Below are 22,559 nucleotides of genomic sequence, written 5' to 3'. Positions count from 1 at the left end.
TGGGTCAGTCTCAAGGGCAGCCCCACGTAGAGCGAGTTACAATAATCCAGTCTGGAGGTGACCGTCGCATGGATCACAGTGGCTAGGTCAGGGCGAGAGAGATAAGGGGCCAACTGCTTAGCTTGGCGGAGATGGAAAAATGCCGCCTTTGTTATAGCTGCAATCTGCGCCTCCATAGAGAGGGAGGTATCGAAGATTACACCCAAACTCTTCTGAATGCCAGTTGCTGGAAACCATAGCGGGGAGAGCACTCTTGGGCTTGGGTTCTGCTTGCAAGTTTCCCATCAGCGCATCTGAGCGGCCACTGCGCAAACAGGAAGCTGGACTAGATGGGCCACTGTAGTAGTAGCCAGCATGCTCCTCATAGGCTCTTTCTCAGCCTGAGGGCTGCATTCCCTGCTAGGCCACATACCAGTGATGAGTGGGGCCAGAGGCAAGAAATGAGTGCAAATTTTACCTTGCTATAGTAGGCTAGTTTCTAAACACTCTTCTCTAGCCTCCTTCCAGGCAAGCAAAGAGCATTATTAGAGTGCAGGGCCAGCGTCGCGTGTGGAGAGAGTTACGAGGGGCCAGATGGAGACTTCTGGAGGGCCACACTGGGCCTCTGGGCCTTAGTTTCCCCATCCCTGCCCTACAGTGTGGGGGTGACTTGTTTTTAGACCAAGCCTTCTAAGAAGGAGCCCATCTGTAGTAGCTGCCTCATATTGATGCTCAGTTCTCAAAGGCTACCTAAAGCATCTCTCCTTGCAAAACACCCCTTATCTTATCGTTAACTTATCACTGTCTTTGCATCCTGACTCCCGCACAATGCATCTTCTTTTTTCCTTTGGTTGTTCAAATTCCTGGTGCATTTTTCTGCCTATAACTTGTTATCTTCTCAGTTCTAAGGCAAACTTAGCATTAGCTTGTCGAAATCTAGCCTTCCTTTCTTGGCATGCTGTTGATTTTTATTTTATTTTTTGGCAAGCAAGTTTGAGTAAGGAGCATCTCCTGGGTACATTTCTCTCCGCCCCTGGATGTTTGCCTTAATTGCATTTTAAACTCCCCCTTGCCTTCCCACCTCGCTCAGAGCAGTGTATGGGCATTATCATTAATAGCTTTTGTCTCCCCCCTCTGCTTCCAAAACAGCTTACATAACATTCAGCTAAAACAAGACAGCCCCTGCCCACAAGCTTACAATCTAAAAGGCACAACACAAAAGGAAAAATTCTTAGGAGAAGCGCCCAGGGTGGCGAAGGAATGTAATCTTGGATCCTAAGTAGGTGCTCTTTTAATCCATTGGTGGTACTGAGACACAGTGCAGGGATCCTGCTAGCAAAAGGCCGAGGGAGGTGATTTTTGCCAATTGCTGCTGCAGCCACTTGACCTGCCTCCCACGCTGCCTTTGGTGGAAAGAGTTCCCCAATCCAGCAGGGATTTCTGGGGAGTACAAACTCCAGAGGCTGCGGGGGGAGTTGGGGGCGATCACCTTCTGCAAGCAGAAGCCCAACTAGGATCCAAGACATTGCCTTACGCCCTTTGTCCTCACAACAATCCCATGAAGTAGGTTCACTAGGCTAGGAGACAGAGCGAGTACAGTACAGCTAATCCTACCTAACCCAGTGGGAATTTGAATCTGGCCTCTGGCGTATCCCTCCCAGAAATATAGAAGAATTGGAAGGGACCACGAGGATCATCTAGTTCAACCCCCTGCAATGGAGGGATTTCTCAAAGCTAATAATAATAAATAATAATAAATTTTTATTTATATCCCGCCCTCCCTGGCCAGAGCAGGGCTCAGGGCGGCTAACACCAATAAAATAAAATCTCAGTAAAAACATAATAGGGGGAAAAGAGAGGGAGAGAAAAAAACCAATTTAAAATACAGTTTAAAATGCAATTTAAAATGCAGCCTCATTTTAAAATAGCTGATAAATCAAGACCATAAGGGGAGGGAAACATAAGGGTCAGACCGAGTCCAAACCAAAGGCCAGGTGGAACAGCTCTGTCTTGCAGGCCCTGCAGAAAGATGTCAAGTCCCACAGGGCCCTAGTCTCTTGTGACAGAGCATTCCACCACGTCGGGGCCAGTGCTGAAAAGGCCCTGGCCCTAGTTGAAACCAATCTAACCTCCTTGAGGCTCAGGACCACCAAAGTGTTGTTATTTGTGGACCTTAAGGTCAGTGGTAGAGCATCTTCCTGTGGGACATAAAAGGTCTCAGGTTCAGCATCTTCAAACAGGCCTGCCTGAAATCCAGGGGAGCTGCTGCAGGTCTGTGTTGGCAGCACTAAGCTAGATGCGCTCATGGCCTGGTTCTCCAACTGCTCTTTCTAAGGCAGGTTAAATGCGGCAATTAATTTGGAGTGGGGGAAATTCCACAGGGATTCTTTCCCATTTTTTTTCTGGATGATAGGCGGGGTCAGGTGGATTGAACTGGTGATCATGCCGATTGCCTGCCCGCCCCATTATCAGGGCAATTGTCAATTAATGATTAATCAGAACGCTGGGCCCAGGGAACATTCAGAAGGAGCAAGCTGACCCCATGGCAGGACGTGAGTGGGGCTGCTGTGGGTGGGCAGATTTTGGGAGTCGGGGGGTGGGAGGGTGGGAGAAATGACAATGATGGGAAGGGAACAGTTCCTAAGCCAGGCAACGGAAATAAGAGTCCAGGAGCAAATACTATTTGTAGGGTGGATGGAAATTAGTGGGGTTTCTTTCCTGGCTTTCCAAAGGCACAGAAGGCAGAGAGAAGCCTGGCAACAGGACGCACTGTCACCCACACCCCAAATACTTCACAAAAGAAACTTAGGTCTCAGGAGGGTCCTCTTAAGTCCCCTCGGCAGACACTTGGTTGTCTCTTGTTTGAACTATTTTCTCCTCTTTGCTGTTTCAACCTCTCACCTCAATCCTCTCTCCTCTGTCCAGCCATCTGCTGCCAAAGTCCTCTGGCCTCTGGCATCAAAGGGACGCTCCTCTTTCAATCTCAGCACTGGTTTCTTTTGTCTTCTTCCCAAATCCAGCACCGACTCCTTGTTCTTGCCTTGGGTTCTTAGCCATTGCACGACACGCGGGCACATCGCTGGTGCATCCTTTCCTGTGAACTTTCTCCTGCAGCATCACCACCATCTACCACCCAAAGGTCTCCTGCCTCCTCAAATGTTGCACACACACACACACTTTCTCCCTTGCTAACTCATAAGCTTGCCATTGCTCCCCCACCCCCACCCCCAAAAATAAAATCAAGTAAATAAATAAAAACACTTAACTAAAACTATGAACGATCAGACTGTTTGAAACTGAAATGCTTGCTGAGGTCACATGGAAGATGTTGCGGCGCATTCTGGCGAGGCAACTGGCGAACTGACCAATCGCGTTGCAGGTCGCTCGGTTCTGGAACAGGACAGGTGGACGTGTCCAGCCACCCCCACCCCAACATAAATCCTGGCTATGTTCTTGGAGCAGTGGCAGAACTCCCTAGCTCCCATGCTGTTTACCAAACCTGGGAGAACCCTCATTGGCACTCATGTTGGGGAGGGTTTTTGTGTGGGATATAATCAGTGCTTTTTCGGGGGGGGGGGTGAGAGGGGTATGCATACCCCTAAACATTTTGTGAGTCTAATGGGAGAAGAAACTAAAAAAAATTAAATTTTTAGTATCTTCTCTAGCACAGTGAATCACCAGTTCCGTTGTTACCCCCGATGGTGGCCTTTTGTCCATTTACTGTATTTATTTCCCCTGATTTGAACTATAAAATGGTGATTTTCTTGAGTCAAAATGAGAGTACCCCTAAACATTTTTTTTAGAAAAAAAGCACTGGATATAATGGGGAGGGGCTAAACCATTTATATGCCCCCCTTGAGGTGCTTGGAAGAAAGGAGGGATTTAATAATCTTTTGTAAGGCTTTTCTTAGTTGTTGTTTTTGCAAGCAGTGTATACATTTTATGAAATATATAATATACCGTATTTTTCGCCCTATAGGACACACTTTTTCCCCTCCCAAAATGAAGGGGAAATGTGTGTGCGTCCTATGGGGCGAATGCAGGCTTTTGCTGAAGCTTGGAGAGCGAGAGGGGTCGGTGCGCACCGACCCCTCTCGCTCTCCAGGCTTCAGGAAGACATCCGCAGCCTAGGCAGCCTGCTGCCCAGCGGCAGGAAGACATCCGCAGATAGCAGCCTGCCGCCCAGCGCGAGGGGCGCCCTGAAGCAGAGCACCCCCTGCGCCCGGCAGACATCCGCAGCGTGGGGAGCCTTGCAGGAGTTCCCCGCAGGGCTCCCCACGCTACGGATAGCAGCCTGCTGCCCGGCAGAGCGCCCCTCGCGCCGGGCAGACATGGGCCAGCCCCACAAGCTCGGGGGACAGCAGGGAGGCGCAGCGCCGCCATCCCGCTGTTCCTTGACCTGGTTCGGTTTCCCCGACCTGCTTTTGGGGGGGAAATAAACGGGGAAAAAAATTCCTTTATTCCCCCCCCCCAAAAAAAACCTAGGTGCGTTTTTATTTGGTTTTTTTTTTTTTTTTTTTTTTGCTTTTGGGGGGGAAATAAACGAAAAAAAAATTTCCTTTATTCCCCCCCCCAAAAAAAAACTAGGTGCGTCCTATGGGACGGAGCGTCCTATGGGACGAAAAATGCGGTAATGGCCATCCGTCACAGATACCTTAGCTGAGATTCCTTGGCGTCCCTTCCAACTCTACAATTCTACGATTCTGTGATAATATAATATATTCTTGCCATTTTTCTCTTTCTGTTAAGTCAAGAGAATATCCTCTTTAGGAGATCCAGGTACAAATCCTTACTCCGCCATGAAGCTCACTGGATGATTCTCTTCCTCTCCTGCTCTCCTCCTCTCAGGGCTGTTGGGAGAATGAACTGTTGGGGGTGGGGGTGGGGCAGAAAAGGGAGAAGATAAAATTGGGGAAAATAAATGAGCCACTGCTTTCTTACCTGCTCCCACAGCAGCAGAAACTTCGCCTCGTCTGAGGATGCGGAAGTTCTGGGAAGAACATTCGCAAAACTCCTCAGTGCGGGAGATGATGCTGGACTCGGGGGCCCAGCAACTCACACAGGAAGACACCCCAGAGATCATTGCCCTCTTGCCTTGCCTGAAAGGACAGGACGTGTTGGAACTGGGAGCAGGCATAGGGTGAGTCTTAGTGCAGGGAGCAGGTGATGACCCTACTTCTCAAAGGCCAAAGTCTGGTCAAGCCATCTCTCCCTCCCCCTTTCACACACAATGCCTCATTTTCCTTTCTACAGATAAAGCTGTAATAATGCAATAAAGCCCCAAGGATTTCTACTGTCCTTCCAGGGCCAGAGGGGAACCCAGGAGTCCTGCTGTCTCCCTCCCCCCTTCAGCTATGCAAATCCTGTAGTTTCATTTCCAGCAGAACCAGCTCTACCATTGGGCAGAGGGAGGCAGCTGCCTCAGCCAGCAGATAGGGAGAGTCCTTTGCTTCAGGCGGCCAACTGTCTTGGCAAGACCTTGATTTCACCCCACCCCCCAAAAAACTAAGCAACTGACAGTAGATTGCCTGCTTGAAGGTTTTGCCCCCAGTGCTTGTTGGCTATGCTGTTCACTAGGAAGAGGGGGAAAAGCATTTTGTACATGTTCAGAGGCATTCAGAGCTGGCCTAGGATAATTTGTGGCTTCAGGAGAAGGATAGTCCACCCCCAATTTACATATTTACACTGAAACCAACCAGAGAATCTTATTGAAGTACGGTGGTACCTCGGGTTCCGGATGTCTGTTCTTAACCTGAAACTGTTCTTAACCTGAAGCACCACTTTAGCTAATGGGGCCTCCCGCTGCTGCCACGCCGCCGGAGCACGATTTCTGTTCTCATCCTGAAGCAAAGTTCTTAACCCGAGGTACTATTTCTGGGTTAGCGGAGTCTGTAACCTGAAGCGTATGTAACCCAAGGTACCATTGTACAAGTGAGGGGACATTGCCCTCCCACACACCCAAGGGTGGCAAACAGCTTAGGGGGCACAGGGCAGACCGCAGAACACACCCATCTTGTGGGAGGAAAATAGAATCCCTGTGATCCACATGTGTAGGGTAAATAATGAAAGAACCGGCTGGGTGCCTGGATTCAAAACGTGCGGCTTAATTCATTCTCCAGCAGGAGAGGGGCCCCGGTAGCAGGGTTTAAATTCACAAAAGCAAGCAGTAGAATAGCGTTAGGAATAAAGGCTGTTAGAGCCTTTTATCCCATTAAGTCCACTTGCATACAGCACTCCTCTAGCACTGAACAGACCACACATTGTTAAGTCATTGTTAAATAACATCTGTGGCAGTTGCTTCACTCTAATGCAAATATGGGGAAGCTTCTTCTAGCTTGAGGGCCACATTCCCTTCTAAGCAACATTCCAAGGGCCACATCCCTGTGGTGGGCAGGGCCCTTGGGGAGATTCCCAGCAGACAGAGAGCTCTGTAGGGCCACATCTGGCCCCTGAGCCTGAAGTTCTCCACCTCTTGGAAGCAGCTGGAAACTGCTATGTCAAATCCAGCAACTTTGCACATCCTAGAGCCCCTTTCCTTGCGCTCACCCCTGGGGGAACCCCAGATGCCATGGAAAATGCACTGCCAATGCAATGAAGAAGAAGAGTTTGGATTTTATATCCCACTTTATCACTACCCGAAGGAGTCTCAAAGCGGCTAACAATCTCCTTTCCCTTCCTCCCCCACAACAAACACTCTGTGAGGTGAGTGGGGCTGAGAAACTTCATAGAAGAGTGACTAGCCCAAAGTCACCCAGCAGCTGCCTGTGGAGGAGTGGGGAAGCGAACCCAGTTCACCAGATTACGAGTCCACCGCTCTTAACCACTACAGCACACTAGCTCTCAAAACAGTCTCAAATGAGGCAAAAACAGGCCCTCTGAGCCCGGCTTCGGCTGGAAAGGGTGGGATATAACTAAATTATTATTATTATTATTATTATTATTATTATTATTATTATTATCCATTTCAGGGACGAGGGGAAGAGTAGAGGAGAAATGTGCTTGTTGGGTTTTAGGCCTAAGACCTCCCTCTCCCTGCTTTTCTGTCAGCCGGTTCACAGCAGCTCTTGCGAAGCTGGCGCGCCATGTCACAGCTGTGGATTTCATGGAGAGCTTCCTGGCGCACAACCGACAAGAGAACGGACACCAGCCAAACGTGGATTTCCTACAGGCCGACGTTACCAGCCTGCAGTTGCCAAGCCAGAGGTAGAAACAGATTTTATTGTTGATTTCAGTGGCGATTTATTATACTTTTTCTCTCTCTTTTGGGGGGCCTTGTGAGCCAAATGGAAAGAGCTGGTGGGTCTAATCGGGCCCATGGGGTGAAGGACCCCCACCCTGAAGGTCTCTAGACATCCTGAGCTTCAGATGCAATGGTCCAATGCTGGGGTGACAAGTCAATAATCACACCAGAGTGAGGGTAAAAGAAAATATTTCTTCAGACTGGAGAAAAAAAGGCACCAAGTTCCAAATCCTGCTCATCTTTTCGCACAATTTATACAGTTAACTCCATATGTTAATACTTGCTACGCTTCTATTGTCATTTAGTGCAAGCGATCCCCATGGCAACCTAAAACTACTTATTTTTGTCTCATCTCATCTTGCAAAACTAGCAGTTACACTGGCTTGGTACACAGGTTAGGGGGTGATGGGACATCTGGCAGCTTTCGCTTAGTTTGCTTGTCAGTACATTTTTGAGGGAAGTCAGAGGGCAAGAGCTAAATTTGTATGTGATGGGGTGCCAGGATGCTTATCAGCTTTGGGCCAGCTTTCTGCTGACTATACAGTGGAACCTCACAAGACGAATGCCTCGCAAGACAAAAAACTCGCTAGACGAAAGGGTTTTTTGTTTTTTGAGCTGCTTCGCAAGACGATTTTCCCTATGGGCTTGCTTCGCAAGACGGAAACGTCTTGCAAGTTTGTTTCCTTTTTCTTAACACCATTAATACAGTTGCGACTTGACTTCGAGGAGCAACTCATAGAACCCAGTGTGGTAGCCTTTTTTGAGGTTTTTAAAGACTTTGGTGATTTTTGAAGCTTTTCCAAAACTTTCCCGACACCGTGCTTCGCAAGACGAAAAATCGCAAGACAACAAAACTCGCGGAACGAATTAATTTCGTATTGCGAGGCACCACTGTACATCGTAGTGTTACATACCGCTCAATAGTCCCAGTACAAGCAAGATATCCCGGAATCACAGAAGCCAATCCCGGCTTCTGATTGGATCCTGGAATGTCCTATTTTTTGGGTCTGGCGCTCTAGTGTGTGTCAGCTAGCTCGTGCCAGAGCACCAGAATGAAAGCTGCTTGTTTTTTGGTCTTGCGGGAACAAAAAGTGAGCGTCTTTTGGTCTTGCGCCCTTGCGCATGCGCTCAGGACCCAAAAAGAAAAAAGAAGCGTCCCAGTTTTTGTCCCCGGAATCTCGGAGGGTATGGTGTTCTTTTGAGGTGGAAAAGTTACAGAGGAGGCTAACCACCGAGAAGGCCAACGTTCTGTTTGTCTTGATCCGAGCTAATGCCTATTATCTGAGGCAAAATGGAACCTCTCTGGTTCTCCTTCATACAAGCTCCCATCAACGCAGCCTTTATAGCTGGAGTCGGTCAGGGCCTCCCAGGCCTGGTGGGAATGGACCAGGCAAGCAAGGAGCAGGCCTTGCAGGATTCACAGTGATTTCTCTCTTCCTCCTCCTCCTCCTCCTCCTCCTCCTCCTCCTCCTTCTTCTTCTTCTTTAAATTTTATTTATGCTTTTCAGGTTTATACATTTCACTAATTTTGAAATCATTTTAACATTTCAAAACTTGACTTCCTTCCCCCTCTTCCTGCGGTCCCTTAAATTTATTTTTAATATATTCTGCATATCCAAATTAACTTAATTTGCTCATTTAATCATCTACTTTCAATATATACTCTTACGAAACTGCAGGTTATTACAATAACCCTGACAATGTTCTTATCTGTTTACAATTTACAATCTCGAAATATCCAACAAACCATTTCCATTCTTTTATTAAAAAAAGGTTTGTTATCTTGATTTCTTGATTTCTTGATATCTTGATTTCTTATTGATTATCTTGATTTTTGCCATTTCTGCATATTCCATAAGTTTTTTGTATCCATTCTTTGCTGGGACTTCTGCTTCTTTCTGTTTTGAGGCGAGTAATATTCTTGCTACTATACATGAATAAGTTTCTACACAGTTTAGGTAGTTCTGTCCCTAAGAAAAGCTTCTGGGTTGTTGTTTTATACAAACGTTGTTTTAAACATCCTTTTCAATTCATTATATATCATCTCCCAGAAAGCTTTAGCCTTTCTCTCTTCTCCTCCCCCTGTAGCTTCGACCTCATATTCTCCAACTGGCTTTTCATGTACCTGTCGGATACCGAAGTGAGTGACGTGGCCCAGAAGATGCTTCTCTGGCTGCGTCCAGGAGGGCGACTTTTCTTCCGGGAATCCTGCTTCTACCAGTCTGGTCAGTAGTTCCAATAGGTGAGGGGGCAGAGCAAAGGAGACCAGTTCCCAAGAGACCCTGGAAGGTCCATAAGTGGAGTTGACATTCAGTGGGCGGTGCAGTTAAGAAATGCCCCAGTAGCAAAATTAACCTTTGAGGCTGAGGGAAATCTCCATTCGGCAGTGAGAAAACAAAGGGTGTTTATTGCTAGCAATAATAGCTCAGTGGGATCACTCTCCTGTTGCGTTCTGAAGGCAAAGGAAAGGACTGGACCCTGATTAATAAAATAGACACGAAGCTTGGCCAGCAAGACTCTGGGAGGAAGTGTGAATTGCCACTCCCTTGTCCAGGCCGTTTTTATTAACAAAAGAACTCTTACACAGTGTTTGTAAGAACCAATCAGATTTCCTCTGAGGAATCCTTTTAACTACAAAGAACTACAGTGGTACCTTGGGTTACATACGCTTCAGGTTACATACACTTCAGGTTACAGACTCTGCTAACCCAGAAATAGTGCTTCAGGTTAAGAAATTTGCTTCAGGATGAGAACAGAAATCGTGCTCCGGCGGCACGGCAGCAGCAGGAGGCCCCATTAGCTAAAGTGGTGCTTCAGGTTAAGAACAGTTTCAGGTTAAGTACGGATCTCCGGAACAAATTAAGTACTTAACCCGAGGTACCACTGTACTTGAGCATGCATACAAGTTTTAGGCTAAATAAACAGGAATCAAGGAGGAATGCATTTAACAAACCTGGAGGTCATAAACAGGCTCTCTCCAAAAGCTGAGCAAGCCAAAATGGGTGGGGCCTGCTTAACATAGGTAGCTGTTATCTATTAAGCAATATATATGCATAAACTTCCTCCAATCTAAAGTTACAACACAACACAACTAATTATACCATGTATGGTCTTTCCTTCATTACCTATTCATTAGGCCAGGAAACAAAGGACTCTATTTTGTCAAATGTAGACACTTAGGGATGTTGTTTACAACTTTGGGACTAAAGCTGCTCCTAGCACAAAGAAAGGCACAAGGCCTCTAGCCTGGCTAGTTAGCTGAGCTTATAGGTCTCTATGTGCATCACCCCATCACTGAGCAAGGGCCTCTCCCCGACCACTTTGCCCAGCCCTGAACTCTGAATCCATTGCAGAGATTAGATTCAGTGCCAGATTTACGTATAAGCTCAACAAGCTATAGCTTAAGCCCCTGCTCTCTTGGGGGGGGGGGACCACTGGATGTACATTTCCAAAATATAAGATCAAAAATAAATAAAACTTACATACAGCAACAGTGTTTTGTGTAGGCTCCTATGATGTAAGAAATGGGCCCCGCCTGCTAGCCTAGTCCCTAAAATATCCCTGGTTTGCTCATTTCTATATATAGGGTGCCTACATTCTGCATGTGCAAATGGCTTTAGATACCTATTAGGTCCTATAAATTACCATATAGCATATATTCAACACAATAAACAGCAACAATTTGTTGTTGACAAAGGACAGCTGGACATATTAAAGGGCCCCATTACCTTTAGTAGCTTAGGGCCTCATCAAACCTAAATCCGGCCCTGGTTGATTGCCTAGAATCAAGCTCCCAATCCTATTAGCATCTTTTCCCCCGCAGGAGATCAGCCAAGGGCCTTCAACCCCACTCTTTATCGAACGCCTGCAGAATACAATCACCTCTTCACTTCAGCCCATCAGACGTGCGGGGACGAGCTCTATGGATTTGAGATAGTCATGTCCCGATCGGTGCAAACTTACATCAAGGTAACCGCCTCTTCCCTTCCCGCCCTTCTGCTCTGAAGCTGCGCCACATGCGGAGGAGCACAGGAGCACGTGCCGAGGGCCTTCCATGCAACCACAGCCACCTCTGCATAGGATGTCATCGGGCAGCGATGGCATCTGGTGCCCGTTGGAACTGGTGGGATGGGAAGCAGAGGACGCCCATAGCTGGTGGAGGCAGCACCAACGCCAGTTGGTTTTAGTTCTGCCTCCGCCCTGTTGAGTTCTACAAGAGCAGCAGCATTGAGACTCAGGAGAAGGAAGTTGACAGGCAGTGACAGTCCCTGGACAGGATGGAAGTGTGGAGGCAAACAGGTAGGGACTGGCTGAGGGCAGGCTATGGTTTGGGGGGCAATACCCTGCTTGCCCAACGATAGGGCAGGGCCCCCAAATCGAAGGGTGTGGCTTTTTTGCCACTTAATTTTTATTTAGTTTCATTTTTTAAAATATAAATTAACATCGGATTTAATACATAATTTATAAGTTGACCTCCCACCCTTCTTTCACGGTGTTGTTGTTCCCACCCTTCTATTCTTCCTTATGCTTATTATTTATTCCACAGTACTTTCGTTACTATTATTTTTAATTTTCCATCCGCTGCTCAGAATTTAATCCTTCCCAGCGCCTTACTTCTTAGGCCCCGGGCTCTACCCTGGCGGCTTGGTCAGGGGCTCTCGCTGTTTGCCAGGATCTTGGGGACTAGAAACTTGTTTTAAAATTCAAAAAGCAAAAATGAGGTGATGGGAATGCCCGTTTCTGGCTTACGCTCCTTTTCACAGAGGAAGCAAAACCGCAACCAGGTGTGCTGGCTTCTCCAGAAAGTCCCCCGAAACCCCGAGGCCACCTGGGGATACGACACCTTCCAGAAGTTTCTAGACAGCGAGCAGTATGCCACCCGCAACATCCATCGCTACGAGTGGGTCTTTGGGCCTGGGTTCGTCAGCACCGGAGGCCTCGCGACCACCAAGGTATCTGGAGCTGGGGAAGGAAGTGGCAGGCAGGTCCAAGATGCCAGAAATTATTAACATAGGAGAACAGGTTCCCTCAAACTGGTGCCTTCTGGACGTTTTGCACTACAACTCCCATCATCCTTCACCACTGGTCATGTGGGCTGGGCCTGGTGGGAGCTGGACTCTTAGCAACATCCTGAGGGCACCAGGTTGGGGAAGTCTGCAGAGATACTTGCCAAGGGCATCAGTTGCTGGGGAGAAATTCTATTCATAGAAATCACAGAATTGTAGAGTTGGAAGTGATCCTAAAGATCATCTAGTCCAACCCCCTGCAATGCAGAAATATGCAGCTGTCCCATACGGGGATCGAACCTGCAACCTTGGCCTTACCAGCAGCATGCTCTAAGCAACTGAGCTATATTAGGAAATTATCATAACATTCCCTTCAAAATATGCTCAACATTCCCTTCGAAATAAAGTAAGTTTCTAGTCCACATGGTCTTGAATAAAGGACTGGCTTAGGTATATAGGAATCTGTCTATTACTGAATCAGACCATTGGTCAATGCAGCTCAGCACTGTCTACACTGGCTGGCAGTGGCTCTCCAGGATTTGAGGCAGGGGTCTCTCCCATCCCTACTAGGGATTGAACCTGGGAGCTCCTGCTGCACACAAGGCCAGTGCTTTCCCACTCAGCTCCTGCCCTTGCCCTCCTGCCAGAGATCTGCCTACCCCTTCCCCATCTCTCTACAGGAGCTGGTATGTATGCTGGATTTGAAACAGGGCCAACGAGTGCTGGATGTTGGCTGCGGACTCGGCGGGAGTGACTTCTACATGGCTAAGGTACAAGTGCAAATAAACCTTTGAATAAGAATGGTGACAGGACGCGGGTGGCGCTGTGGGTTAAACCACAGGGCCTAGGACTTGCCCATCAGAAGGTCAGCGGTTCGAATCCCCGCGACGGGGTGAGCTCCTGTTGCTCAGTCCCTACTGCTGCCAACCTAGCAGTTCGAAAGCACCTCAAAGTGAAAGTAGATAAATAGGTACTGCTCCAGCGGGAAGGTAAACGGCGTTTCCGTGCGCTGCTCTGGTTCACCAGAAGCGGCTTAGTCATGCTGGCCACATGACCCGGAAGCTGTACGCCGGCTCCCTCGGCCAATAAAACGAGATGAGTGCCACAACCCCAGAGTCGGTCGTGACTGGACCTAATGGTCAGGGGTCCCTTTACCCTTTACCTTTAAGAATGGTGACGATGGTTGGCCCTGGCAGCGTCACATGGTGCTTCCACAGAGTACAAGAGGACAGGTCTCTACTCCCAAGGAGCTTACACAACTAAAATCCAACACAAGGGAGAAGGGGCTGGCTGGAGCTGATGGACGTTAGCTTCCCCACAGCTTCTGGAGGGCCACAGATTCCCCACCCCAGGTTTACAGAGCAGCGGACAAGAAGGAATGATGCAAGAGTGCAACTTGTGACATCGCAGTATTGCATCATCAGCCATCATTCCATCTTCTATCAGACTGTATGGCCTTTTTTGACATGCATGCCATCCATGTCCCTTATCCCAGAAAACTGTGAGCATAAGAAAAGCCTGTCTGCTGGATCAGGCCCAAAGTCCATTTAGTCCAGCATCCTGTTCTCACGGTGACCCCCAGATGTCTGTAGGAAGCCCCCAAACAGGAGAAGTGCTGCTGCAACTCTCTTCACCTGCAATTTCCAGCAACTGGTATTCAGAGGCTGGAATACAGCCATCCCAGCTAGTAGATACTGATAACTGTATCTTCCATGAAGTCTATTTAAGGTTTTATAGGTCAAAACCAGCACTTTGACTTGGGCCTGGAAACTGACTGGTAGCTAGTGCAGTTGGGCCGAGATCGGTGTAATATGCTCAAACCGCCTTGCCCCAGTGAGCAACCTGGCCACTGAATTCTGCTCCAGCTGAACCGTCTTCAGAGGCAGCCCTATGTCTAACACCTTGCAGTCATCTAACCTAGACATCAGATTACTGCAATGAGTAGGGCTGATTTAAGACTCTAGTGCTGGCAGTGGCGTAGCGTGGGGTGGTTGGCCCGGGCACAAAATTGTTAGGGGCACAAAATTTCAACACCTGGTTCTCCCTCAATGCAGCTAAGCGCCTCCATCGCTGGGCTCTGTTGAAAACAGCTTCTCCATGCGAACTAATAATAATAATAATAATTTTATTATTTATACCCCGCCCATCTGGCTGGGTTTCCCCAGCCACTTTGGGTGGCTCCCAACAGAGGACTAAAAACAGAATAAAACTTCAAACATTAAAAACTTCTCTAAAGAGGGCTGCCTTCAGATGTCTTCTAAAAGTCAGATAGTTGTTTATTTCCTTGACATCTGATGGGAGGGCGTTCCACAGGGCGGGCGCCACTACCAAGAAGGCCTTCTGCCTGGTTCCCTGTAACCTCACTTCTCGCAGTGAGAACTAGGGAGTGACCTCTCCAGACAATGGAACGACTCTTCTTATCTCTGTGGCTGTGATCTCCTGGGTGGCGCGGATACTGTTAGACAGCTGAATGCGCATGCATTCTCCATCTGTTTCCCTCTCTCCCACCACCTCCTCTGGGCAGCCCTGGGCACTGGCAACTCACGCTATGCCACTGAGTGCTGGAAGCTCCTGTTTGCTTCCATGATGGCCCCATATTTTTTTTACGGGGAGGGAATTTTTTAATGGTATTTTCAGCAGTGACAACATAAAAATATGAAAGCAAGGATATAGCAAAAGAGGAGAGCAGAAAGGAAAAAGGAAGGAAGGAAGGAAGGAAGGAAGGAAGGAAACCATACAAAACAGGATTAAACGATCTCCCATTCCTGGAATGTACATTATAAAACTCAAAGCATTAAACCTCCGGACCACCACATTTTAAGTAAACCTAAAAGAAAATGAGTTCACGGACAGCCTATGATTATGGTCCCATCTTTGAGCTATCATCTAGCCTTGAGGTGGCCTGACTCTTTCCTTTCCTCCCAAGGAGTTTGGCGTGGAAGTCCTGGGCATGGATCTTTCCCACAACATGGTGGAGTTGGCTTTGGAGCGAGCGCAAAAGGAGACTGGATCCTTGGTAATGATGAGGGGAAAGGGAGGGGGAACCAAAGGAAGATGCCCTATTATACTAGTTACACCTGTTTCAGGTCCACCTGACTGATAGGGGGCTCTCTGAGGTTTCAGGTAGGGTAGACATTCCCAGCCCTACCTGGAGATGCTAGGATTGAAGCTGGGACCTTCTGCACGCATTGCTGATGTTCCACCACTGAGCTACAGCCCTTCCGAATTAATTAAAGGGAATTAAAGGGGCATCTAAACTGTAGCAAACTGGCTCAATCTCATGTCAGCAAATTCATGTTAAGCAGTTAAAGCTGATTTGGTGCTTTGGGCCAACAAAGAGATGGGGAGAGATTCATTTTTGTTTGCATTTAAACGAGAAACTACCCAACTTGCACTTTTCGAATCGATACCCAAACCAGAATACAGCTGTCCTTCACAAATGATCACTTCTCTGAGTTTTGAGTTGCAGTTCTCGAACCAAAAACTGTGTACAAGCATGCAGGCATCAGTAGCAAGTGTGCATAGAATGTGCATATTCATTCAAGCAACAAATATATTTTATATTAATTACGTGCAAAAATATGTACAAAACTGAATGCAAAAATGTGTGTATTAGGAAGAAATTTGCACTAAAATACTGATGGATTTTCATCAAGATTTTTTAATGTTTTTAAAAAATCTCAAATTGCTACGTAATTCATCAATATATATATATATATGCCATAAATTGATATGGAATTCATCAAGACTTTAAATTGTTTTTAAAAAATCACAAATTGCTATGGAAATTCAGAGAACTGAATTTAAAATTGGAAGAATGAGAAACTGAGACAAACTGAAATTAACAGATTCCTTCATCCCTAACTGCTTCCCCTTCCCCAAACTGGACTTTTTGCATTAAGGAAAGTTACAGGAAAAAGCACTGGAAAGTGTGGGATAATTCTAGTTTCGAAGAAACATCACTTAACCTCCCGAAAGCAGAACAGAAATGAATGCTCATTCAATAGCCAATATTGTTGAATCTCCCTGCAAAGATATCAGGATAAACAGGTCATCTGGAAGCAGCTAAGCAAGTGAAGGCTGTCTACACACCATACATTTAAAAGTACATCACACACACCCTCCGCAAAAAAATAATATTCTATGAACTATAGTTGGTTAAGGGTGCTGGGAATTGTAGCTCTGTGAGGGCTAAACAGCAATTCCCAGGATTCAGGGGGGGGGGAGCTAAAAATGTATGTTGTGTAGCTCTCTAAGTCAGCCATCTAAAAGGGCAGATCTCCTGTTCATTTCATGGGAGCTTGGGTGAAAACACTTCCTAGGTCAGGGGTGTCCAAACCTTTTTCAAAGAGGGCCAGATTCAATGAAGTGAACATGCGTGAGAGCTGACCAGAGTTGCTGAGCTTTTTTTAGGATTGAATTTAGACATGCCTGTCCTAGGTGGATCAGCTGCAATGCTATTTAGTAGGAGAGACAGTTGTTTGGATTTCACTCCGAAACGTTCTTGTGCCGGCTCTGCTTCTAGGTGCAGTTTGAAATTGGCAATGCCACGCGAAGGACGTTCCCAGAGAACACCTTTGATGTCATCTACAGCCGGGACACTGTCCTGCATGTGCCAGGCAAGAGTGCTCTCTTTGCAAAGTTCTTGGTGAGTCTCCTGCCTCTTAACGTGCAGAAAAATACAAGCAATTCAGCCTGGCATCATTGGGGGCAGCCCTCTGGCGGAATCCAAAAACTGTGTTTTCCCCCAGTGCCCTAAAATGAAGCAGCGCTCAGAGTACATGGGAAACAGCAGTACTTTATTTTATCAATGCCCTTAACAAGCGGTTCGTGCCCAATGGGTTTGGGAGGGCCAGGCTTGCCATGCGTCAGGAGAAACCCTGACCTGTCCTGGTTTTCAGGTGTGAGGGGGGAAACCCGCATGTATGGCAACGCGATGGAAAGAGCAGCAGAATCAGTTCCCAAAGCTCAACAATTTTGGGTTCTTCCTTAAAAAAAAAAAAGCTCACCAACTTTGCAGGTGTTAGGAATTTTCCTTTTTGAAATATGGCAACCCCAGGTAGGGCAGCAGGCAGGGAGGCTGACATTAGGTGGCGATAGAGCCAGTCACATTCTGGTTTTGCCCCTATCCTCCTTCCTGCTGAGTTCTGTGAGGAAACACACACAAACAGGAAGCAACCTTTGGTGTAAACATAACAAAGGGCTTATTCACACTTACGCTTGTCCAGCTGCTTCCCCCAGGAAAAACTGCTCTTTAGTGTTCAGTTGGAGCAAACAGCAATCCATATTTTCCCCAGATCCACGTTTGTTCCAATTTAGTACTAAAGAGCGGGTTTTTCCCAGGCAAGGATCAGGGCAAGGGGGAAACCACTTTGACTTGTGCTTTCCAGGCACACCTCAGATGCGTCATCATCACCTTTTGTCGTGCTAATGCCTCCCTCCCAGGTGAGACCTTAGCTTGGAAAGAAAGCTTAGTCTATATTTTTCCAGTGGCCACCACACTGGCCACAGAGCCAGTGTGGTGTAGTGGTTAAGAGCAGTGGACTCGTAATCTGGTGAACTGGGTTCGCATCTCCACTCCTCCACATGCAGCTGCTGGGTGACCTTGAGCCAGTCAAACTTCTCTGAAGTCTCTCAGCCCCACTCACCTCACAGAGTGTTTGTTGTGGGGGAGGAAGGGAAAGGAGAATGTTAGCTGCTTTGAGACTCCTTCGGGTAGTGATAAAGCGGGATATCAAATCCAAACTCAATCTTCCCTTCAGTACTCCAAGCAATCAAAATCCTACCATTTAGCAACTTCTAGGGTTTAAAGAGTCCCCCCTTCCCTGCAAATCTATAACACCATGCTGTGAAACTCCCTGAGATCTATGGATAAAGAGTGAAGAATAAGACTAAGAATAAATAAATAAATAATATTATAATTATAATAATGGTATTCTGGATTCTGTCCCACCAGCGCCCTCTGCCCTCAGATCTTACCCAGCCATCTCTCTCTCTCCTCTCTAGTCGTGGCTGAAGCCAGGCGGGCAACTTCTCATCTCTGATTATTGCTGTGGGCCTCGCCCCTGGTCGAAAGCTTTCATGGAGTACGTCAGACGGAGGGGCTACAGCCTTCTCACGCCCTGGGAATATGGCCAGGTATGGGTGTGTGTGTGTTTGTGAAAGAAGGCAGGCAAGTAAGAAGGCCGTAGCAGGTGTTTTATTTAGATTAAGGCTGCGTACCCTATTTGTAGCCCCAAAACATAGCTTTTCTCAATCCAGAATCGTTCATGATCATCCTTAACGTGCTGCTTTCAATCTAGGGCAGGGGTTTTCAACCTTTTTGAGTCCAAGGCCCCCTTGACCCACTGCATTCTTTCTGTGGCACCCCTGTGGGGCTCAGGAGCCCAGTTATGTCACCCCTTGCCTGCAGAGCCCACAGCCTCTCCCCCTTTTCCGAACACCCTCCCTTGTGTTTAGGGTTCCCTCAGCCTCATTTCCTCTCTCCTCTCCTTGGGAGTCCTTTGGCCAGCCGCTGCTGCCACTCCTGGTCTCTGAGCTGCTCCCCACCCCCGCCCCAAAGAGAGGTGCCTCCTCACACTGCCCCACCGGGGCCTGGGACTTGTCTGTCCATTCCCAACAGCACGGGCTGGAGGGCTGGCTGGCTGGGCTCCCTCACCTGCTTGCTTGCTTACTCCGAGGCCACCTCAGCTCCTGGCAACCAGCACCCCTTGGCCAGCGCCAGAGGCACCATTCGCCTGGGGAGCTTGTAGCCAGGGCTGCTGCAACAAGCAGCTGTGCAGCCTTTGGGAGGCAGAGACGTGAGAGGGCATCAGAGGGAGGGAAAGAAGGAGGGACAGAGGCCAGTGTTGCCCAAGGCACCCCTGAGCACCATTCAAGGCACCCTAAGGCATAGCTGTCAACTTTTCCCTTTTCTTGTGAGGAATCCTATTCAGAATAAGGGAATTTCCCTTTAAAAAAGGAAAAAGTTGACATCTATGCCCTAGGGTGCCACAGCACACTGGTTGAAAACCACTGCTGTAGGGAATGTGATCGTATAAACAGGCTCCCGAAAGGCTGGGTGTGGTAAGGGTGGGAGCCATTGATTCTGGCAGAGCTGAATTCAGAAAGGTCCCTCACCTCTCATCCTCATTGCCAACACCTTCCAGGTGCTGCAGGAGGCTGGATTCAGGCAGGTCCAGGCGTTGGACTATACAGAGCGGATGCTGTCAGCCTTGACTCAAGAGCTGCAAGAGCTGGAAAGAAGTCGGCAGCAATTTGTCCAGGTGGGTCGGCAGATTGGAGATGAAGCAGCCTAGAGCTGAGCTTGTCTCTCTCCCTGTGTGGCTGCACACACACACACACAAACACCCCTACCTGTTGAAAACTGACAGACTTGGACCACAGGCAGGAGCAGCCTGTCCTGTTTCGTCACCCCTCTGCCAAAGCCTCGCTTACCAGGGTCACACGGCTTTGGCTTCCAGCTTCCGGGGAGATCTCGCCGAAACCTGGAAGCCAGAGTCACTTCTCCGGTGGCTGGGGAAAAGCGAGCAGAAGCAGTGGTAAGATGTCGCCGGAAGCTGCCTCTGCCGCTTCTCACTTCTCTGGTGGCAGGAGCAGAGAACTGCCCTGGGATTCCACCGCCCGAGGCAGCTGCTTCAGTCTGCCTCATGGGTGGGCTGGCCCTGACCAATGACAGCACCACGAAAACAAATATTGGGAGAGAGCAAGGGCATTTCGGGGGACTGGGCAAGCAGTTGAAAAGGGCTGAAGTAGAACCAGTGACTAGGCTGGGGTACAATCTGTCCTTTTTATCATGTGGCATTATGGCCACTCAAAGTAAATAATGCTGTGGTGTTCATCTTTGGCGGAGGTGAGGCAGGATTTGTCCTTTTTATCAAAATGCAGGAGAAGCACTTTTAGAATATGATGTTTTAAGCTTTAGAACTTCTCACTCTTATTTTTTTTACAGTTGTAAGTTGCTTCGAGACCTTTTATGAGCAACAAATAGGTGTAATTAATTGTAATAATCCTCCCCCCCAAAAAAAAAAAACCCAAGCAGCAGGCGGGAGTGCCAGGCAAACATTAGGCAAAACATTTCAGACAAACATTAGGCAAAACTTCCAAGGGAGCGGAGAGCGGGCAGTATAAATATTTCTACTGCACCATGAGGACATTTACAATTCCTTCTTGTTCTCTGTTTATTTACAGTATTTATATTGCGCATAATCATAGCATTTCTGAGCAGTGTAAATAAAAACAAACCATACGGTGATAGGGGTGGGGGGGACAACATGATTCAGTTTGAATTTAAAGACGAACCTACCTAATTTGCACTAACTGGAACAATATGTGAACTGAAACAGAGCTATTCTTGGAAATTTGCACTTCTCTGGATTTTGCAAAGCAGTTTCTAACCAAGCAACATGTACAAAAAAATGCAAAAATGAAGGTAAGGTGTGCATAAAAAAGCACACCTTGGTGAACGTAAGCATAAAAAATGCATTTTGAGGGGAAATATAAATGTATGGGGAAAGACGCTTTGCAAAAATGCATGCATTAGGCAAAAATACTTAAGAAAATGTGCATGTTGGGAGAAATTTGTACTGAAATGCTGATGGATTTTCACGAGGACTTTAAAAATAAGTCCCCAAACTGATATGCAGATGCAAACAACTGAACTTATGCTTGGAAAAATGAGAAACTGGAAGAAACCTCAATTGACAGATCTGTCCCCTCCCTAGACAGAGAACAAAACAATAAATTTCACCCCACCAGGGATTGTGAGTGACTCTTCTCTTTCTTCTCTGCCTAGGAATTCTCAGAGAGCGAGTTTGAGTCCTTGGCCTCTGGATGGAGGGAGAAGCTGCAGCGCTGTGCAGATGGGGACCAGCGCTGGGGGGTCTTCTATGCTCTGAAGCCGCAGTAGCTGCTGCCCCACCCCAAACAGCCTGCGGCAGTGAACTCCTGTCCAGCTCCAGGAGCTTTTTGGCCCAGCAAGCTTTTAATAGCATTTGCTTGTGTTTTCTTTCTACTGCTGCCTGGTCAGCTTTCAAGTCTGGATCCACTGCAAGAGTTTGTAAGAAACTTTGCCTTCCAATCTGGATTTTTGCTGGCCTTTCAGTCAGATTACTTGGCTTTGCACTATTCCAGGTCTGGCTGCAAGTGTGGAAGGATCTCTCTCTCTCTCTCTCTCTCTCTCTCTGTTTCTTTCCTTCTTCCCTCCTTCTTTCCCTCTTCCTGGAACGATCCCCTCCTCTCCCTGCACATCTCTGTTCCATCTGTTTCGGTTATTAAAAACTTACTACATTTTCTTTATTTATCTGTGAGTATGTGTAGAAACTGCCTTGCGGTATACAAAATGTAAAATGCTTATCTCTCGCTCCAACCATTTTTACCTCAGGCCTCAATCTCCAAGCGGTCCCAGGGCATTTTCCTAAAAGGCAATGTGGCCCTCAGGCTCCCAGTTTAGTTATTTGTTTATTTTCTGATGTGCCGCAACATTCTGGGAAAATAAAAACAGTGGCAGCAAATTGCTGCCACCCAGATAAACTCTCCCATCACCAGGGGAAGGTGAAAATGCATCCCCATCATTGGAGTACCAGAAATTCCTCATTCCTTGTATACACCAATGACAAAACTCCTTCTCCTGTCACCAACCCCAAGAGGGAAGTATTGGCAGGATTACAGAGCCTCAAAGTTTGGAGAAGTCCAAAAAAATCTCTTAGGAAATGTCTTATTTCTGCAGATACTCTCAAACCTCTGTGTCTCCTCTATCCAGGCAAGCAAGTCATTTTCCTCCCATCCCTGCAAAACCATGCTGTTACGAGAACCAACCCAGGTTGTCACGTTGAAGTCCTATAAACCCACCAGCAGGGGGCAGCAGCTCTCCATCTGATCAATAAATCAGTGCCGTGCTGCCACAGTCATACAGTATTTGGAAACGGCAGAAGATCTCTGAAACTCATGGCTCATGCCACCTGCCTGAACTGCCTGAGAGCTGATGGGTCCCGGTGTTGGGGAGAGGGCTGAACCTGGAGGGCTGTGGGCTGGGACAGGGTGAGCTCTCTATCCTAGACCTTACTGTTCAAAGGGTCTGGGGTGTGGGTGGGACTGTGGATGCCGTAGCCTCCAACATTTCTCCGATGAAGATAGGGACATCCTAAGGAAAAGCAGGACATTCCGGGTTCAAATCAGAAACCGAAACGGCTTCTCTAAATCACGGCAGTCTCTGGAAAATAAGGATACTTGGAGGGTCTGGGATGGCTGCTTTAGTTGAGATTCTTGTATTGCAGGGGGTTGAACTAGATCAGGGGTCAGCAAACTTTTTCAGCAGGGGGCCAGTCCACTGTCCC

The 22,559-nt window shown here is 47.6% G+C and overlaps 1 protein-coding gene and 1 long non-coding RNA gene across 9 annotated transcripts; one reads left to right on the top strand and one right to left on the bottom strand.

Moving 5' to 3' along the window:
• Positions 1–215: 215 nt before the first annotated feature.
• Positions 216–21,488, top strand: LOC308575459 (uncharacterized protein). Of its 6 annotated transcripts, none has more exons than XM_081174143.1 (12): positions 216–1,542; positions 4,933–5,119; positions 7,027–7,182; positions 9,308–9,444; positions 11,043–11,188; positions 11,983–12,171; positions 12,906–12,995; positions 15,152–15,241; positions 16,751–16,873; positions 18,232–18,363; positions 19,374–19,490; positions 21,020–21,488. In XM_081174143.1, exons 2-12 carry the CDS (start codon positions 4,959–4,961, stop codon positions 21,131–21,133), a joined length of 1,455 nt encoding a protein of 484 aa, XP_081030269.1. In that variant the 5' UTR covers positions 216–1,542; positions 4,933–4,958; the 3' UTR covers positions 21,134–21,488. The 6 variants fall into 6 exon arrangements, with proteins under 6 accessions (XP_081030269.1, XP_081030272.1, XP_081030268.1 ...); XM_081174142.1 differs by lacking the exon at positions 216–1,542 and adding an exon at positions 1,790–2,531; XM_081174145.1 differs by lacking the exon at positions 216–1,542 and adding an exon at positions 2,658–2,669.
• LOC308575530 lies at positions 4,681–13,873 on the bottom strand. Of its 3 annotated transcripts, none has more exons than XR_014002859.1 (4): positions 13,388–13,873; positions 11,183–11,487; positions 9,345–9,501; positions 4,681–4,845 (listed from the first exon to the last, which is right to left on the bottom strand). It is a non-coding gene; the product is annotated as an uncharacterized lncRNA (long non-coding RNA). The 3 variants fall into 3 exon arrangements; XR_014002860.1 differs by having other exon boundaries at positions 11,183–11,419; XR_014002861.1 differs by lacking the exon at positions 9,345–9,501 and having other exon boundaries at positions 11,183–11,419.
• Positions 21,489–22,559: the final 1,071 nt, after the last annotated feature.

Source organism: Podarcis bocagei, assembly GCF_964188305.1.
Source record: "Podarcis bocagei genome assembly, chromosome: 16".
NCBI lineage: Eukaryota > Metazoa > Chordata > Lepidosauria > Squamata > Lacertidae > Podarcis > Podarcis bocagei.
Note: the sequence above shows the minus strand (reverse complement) of the source record. Positions and strands in the feature narration are given on the sequence as shown.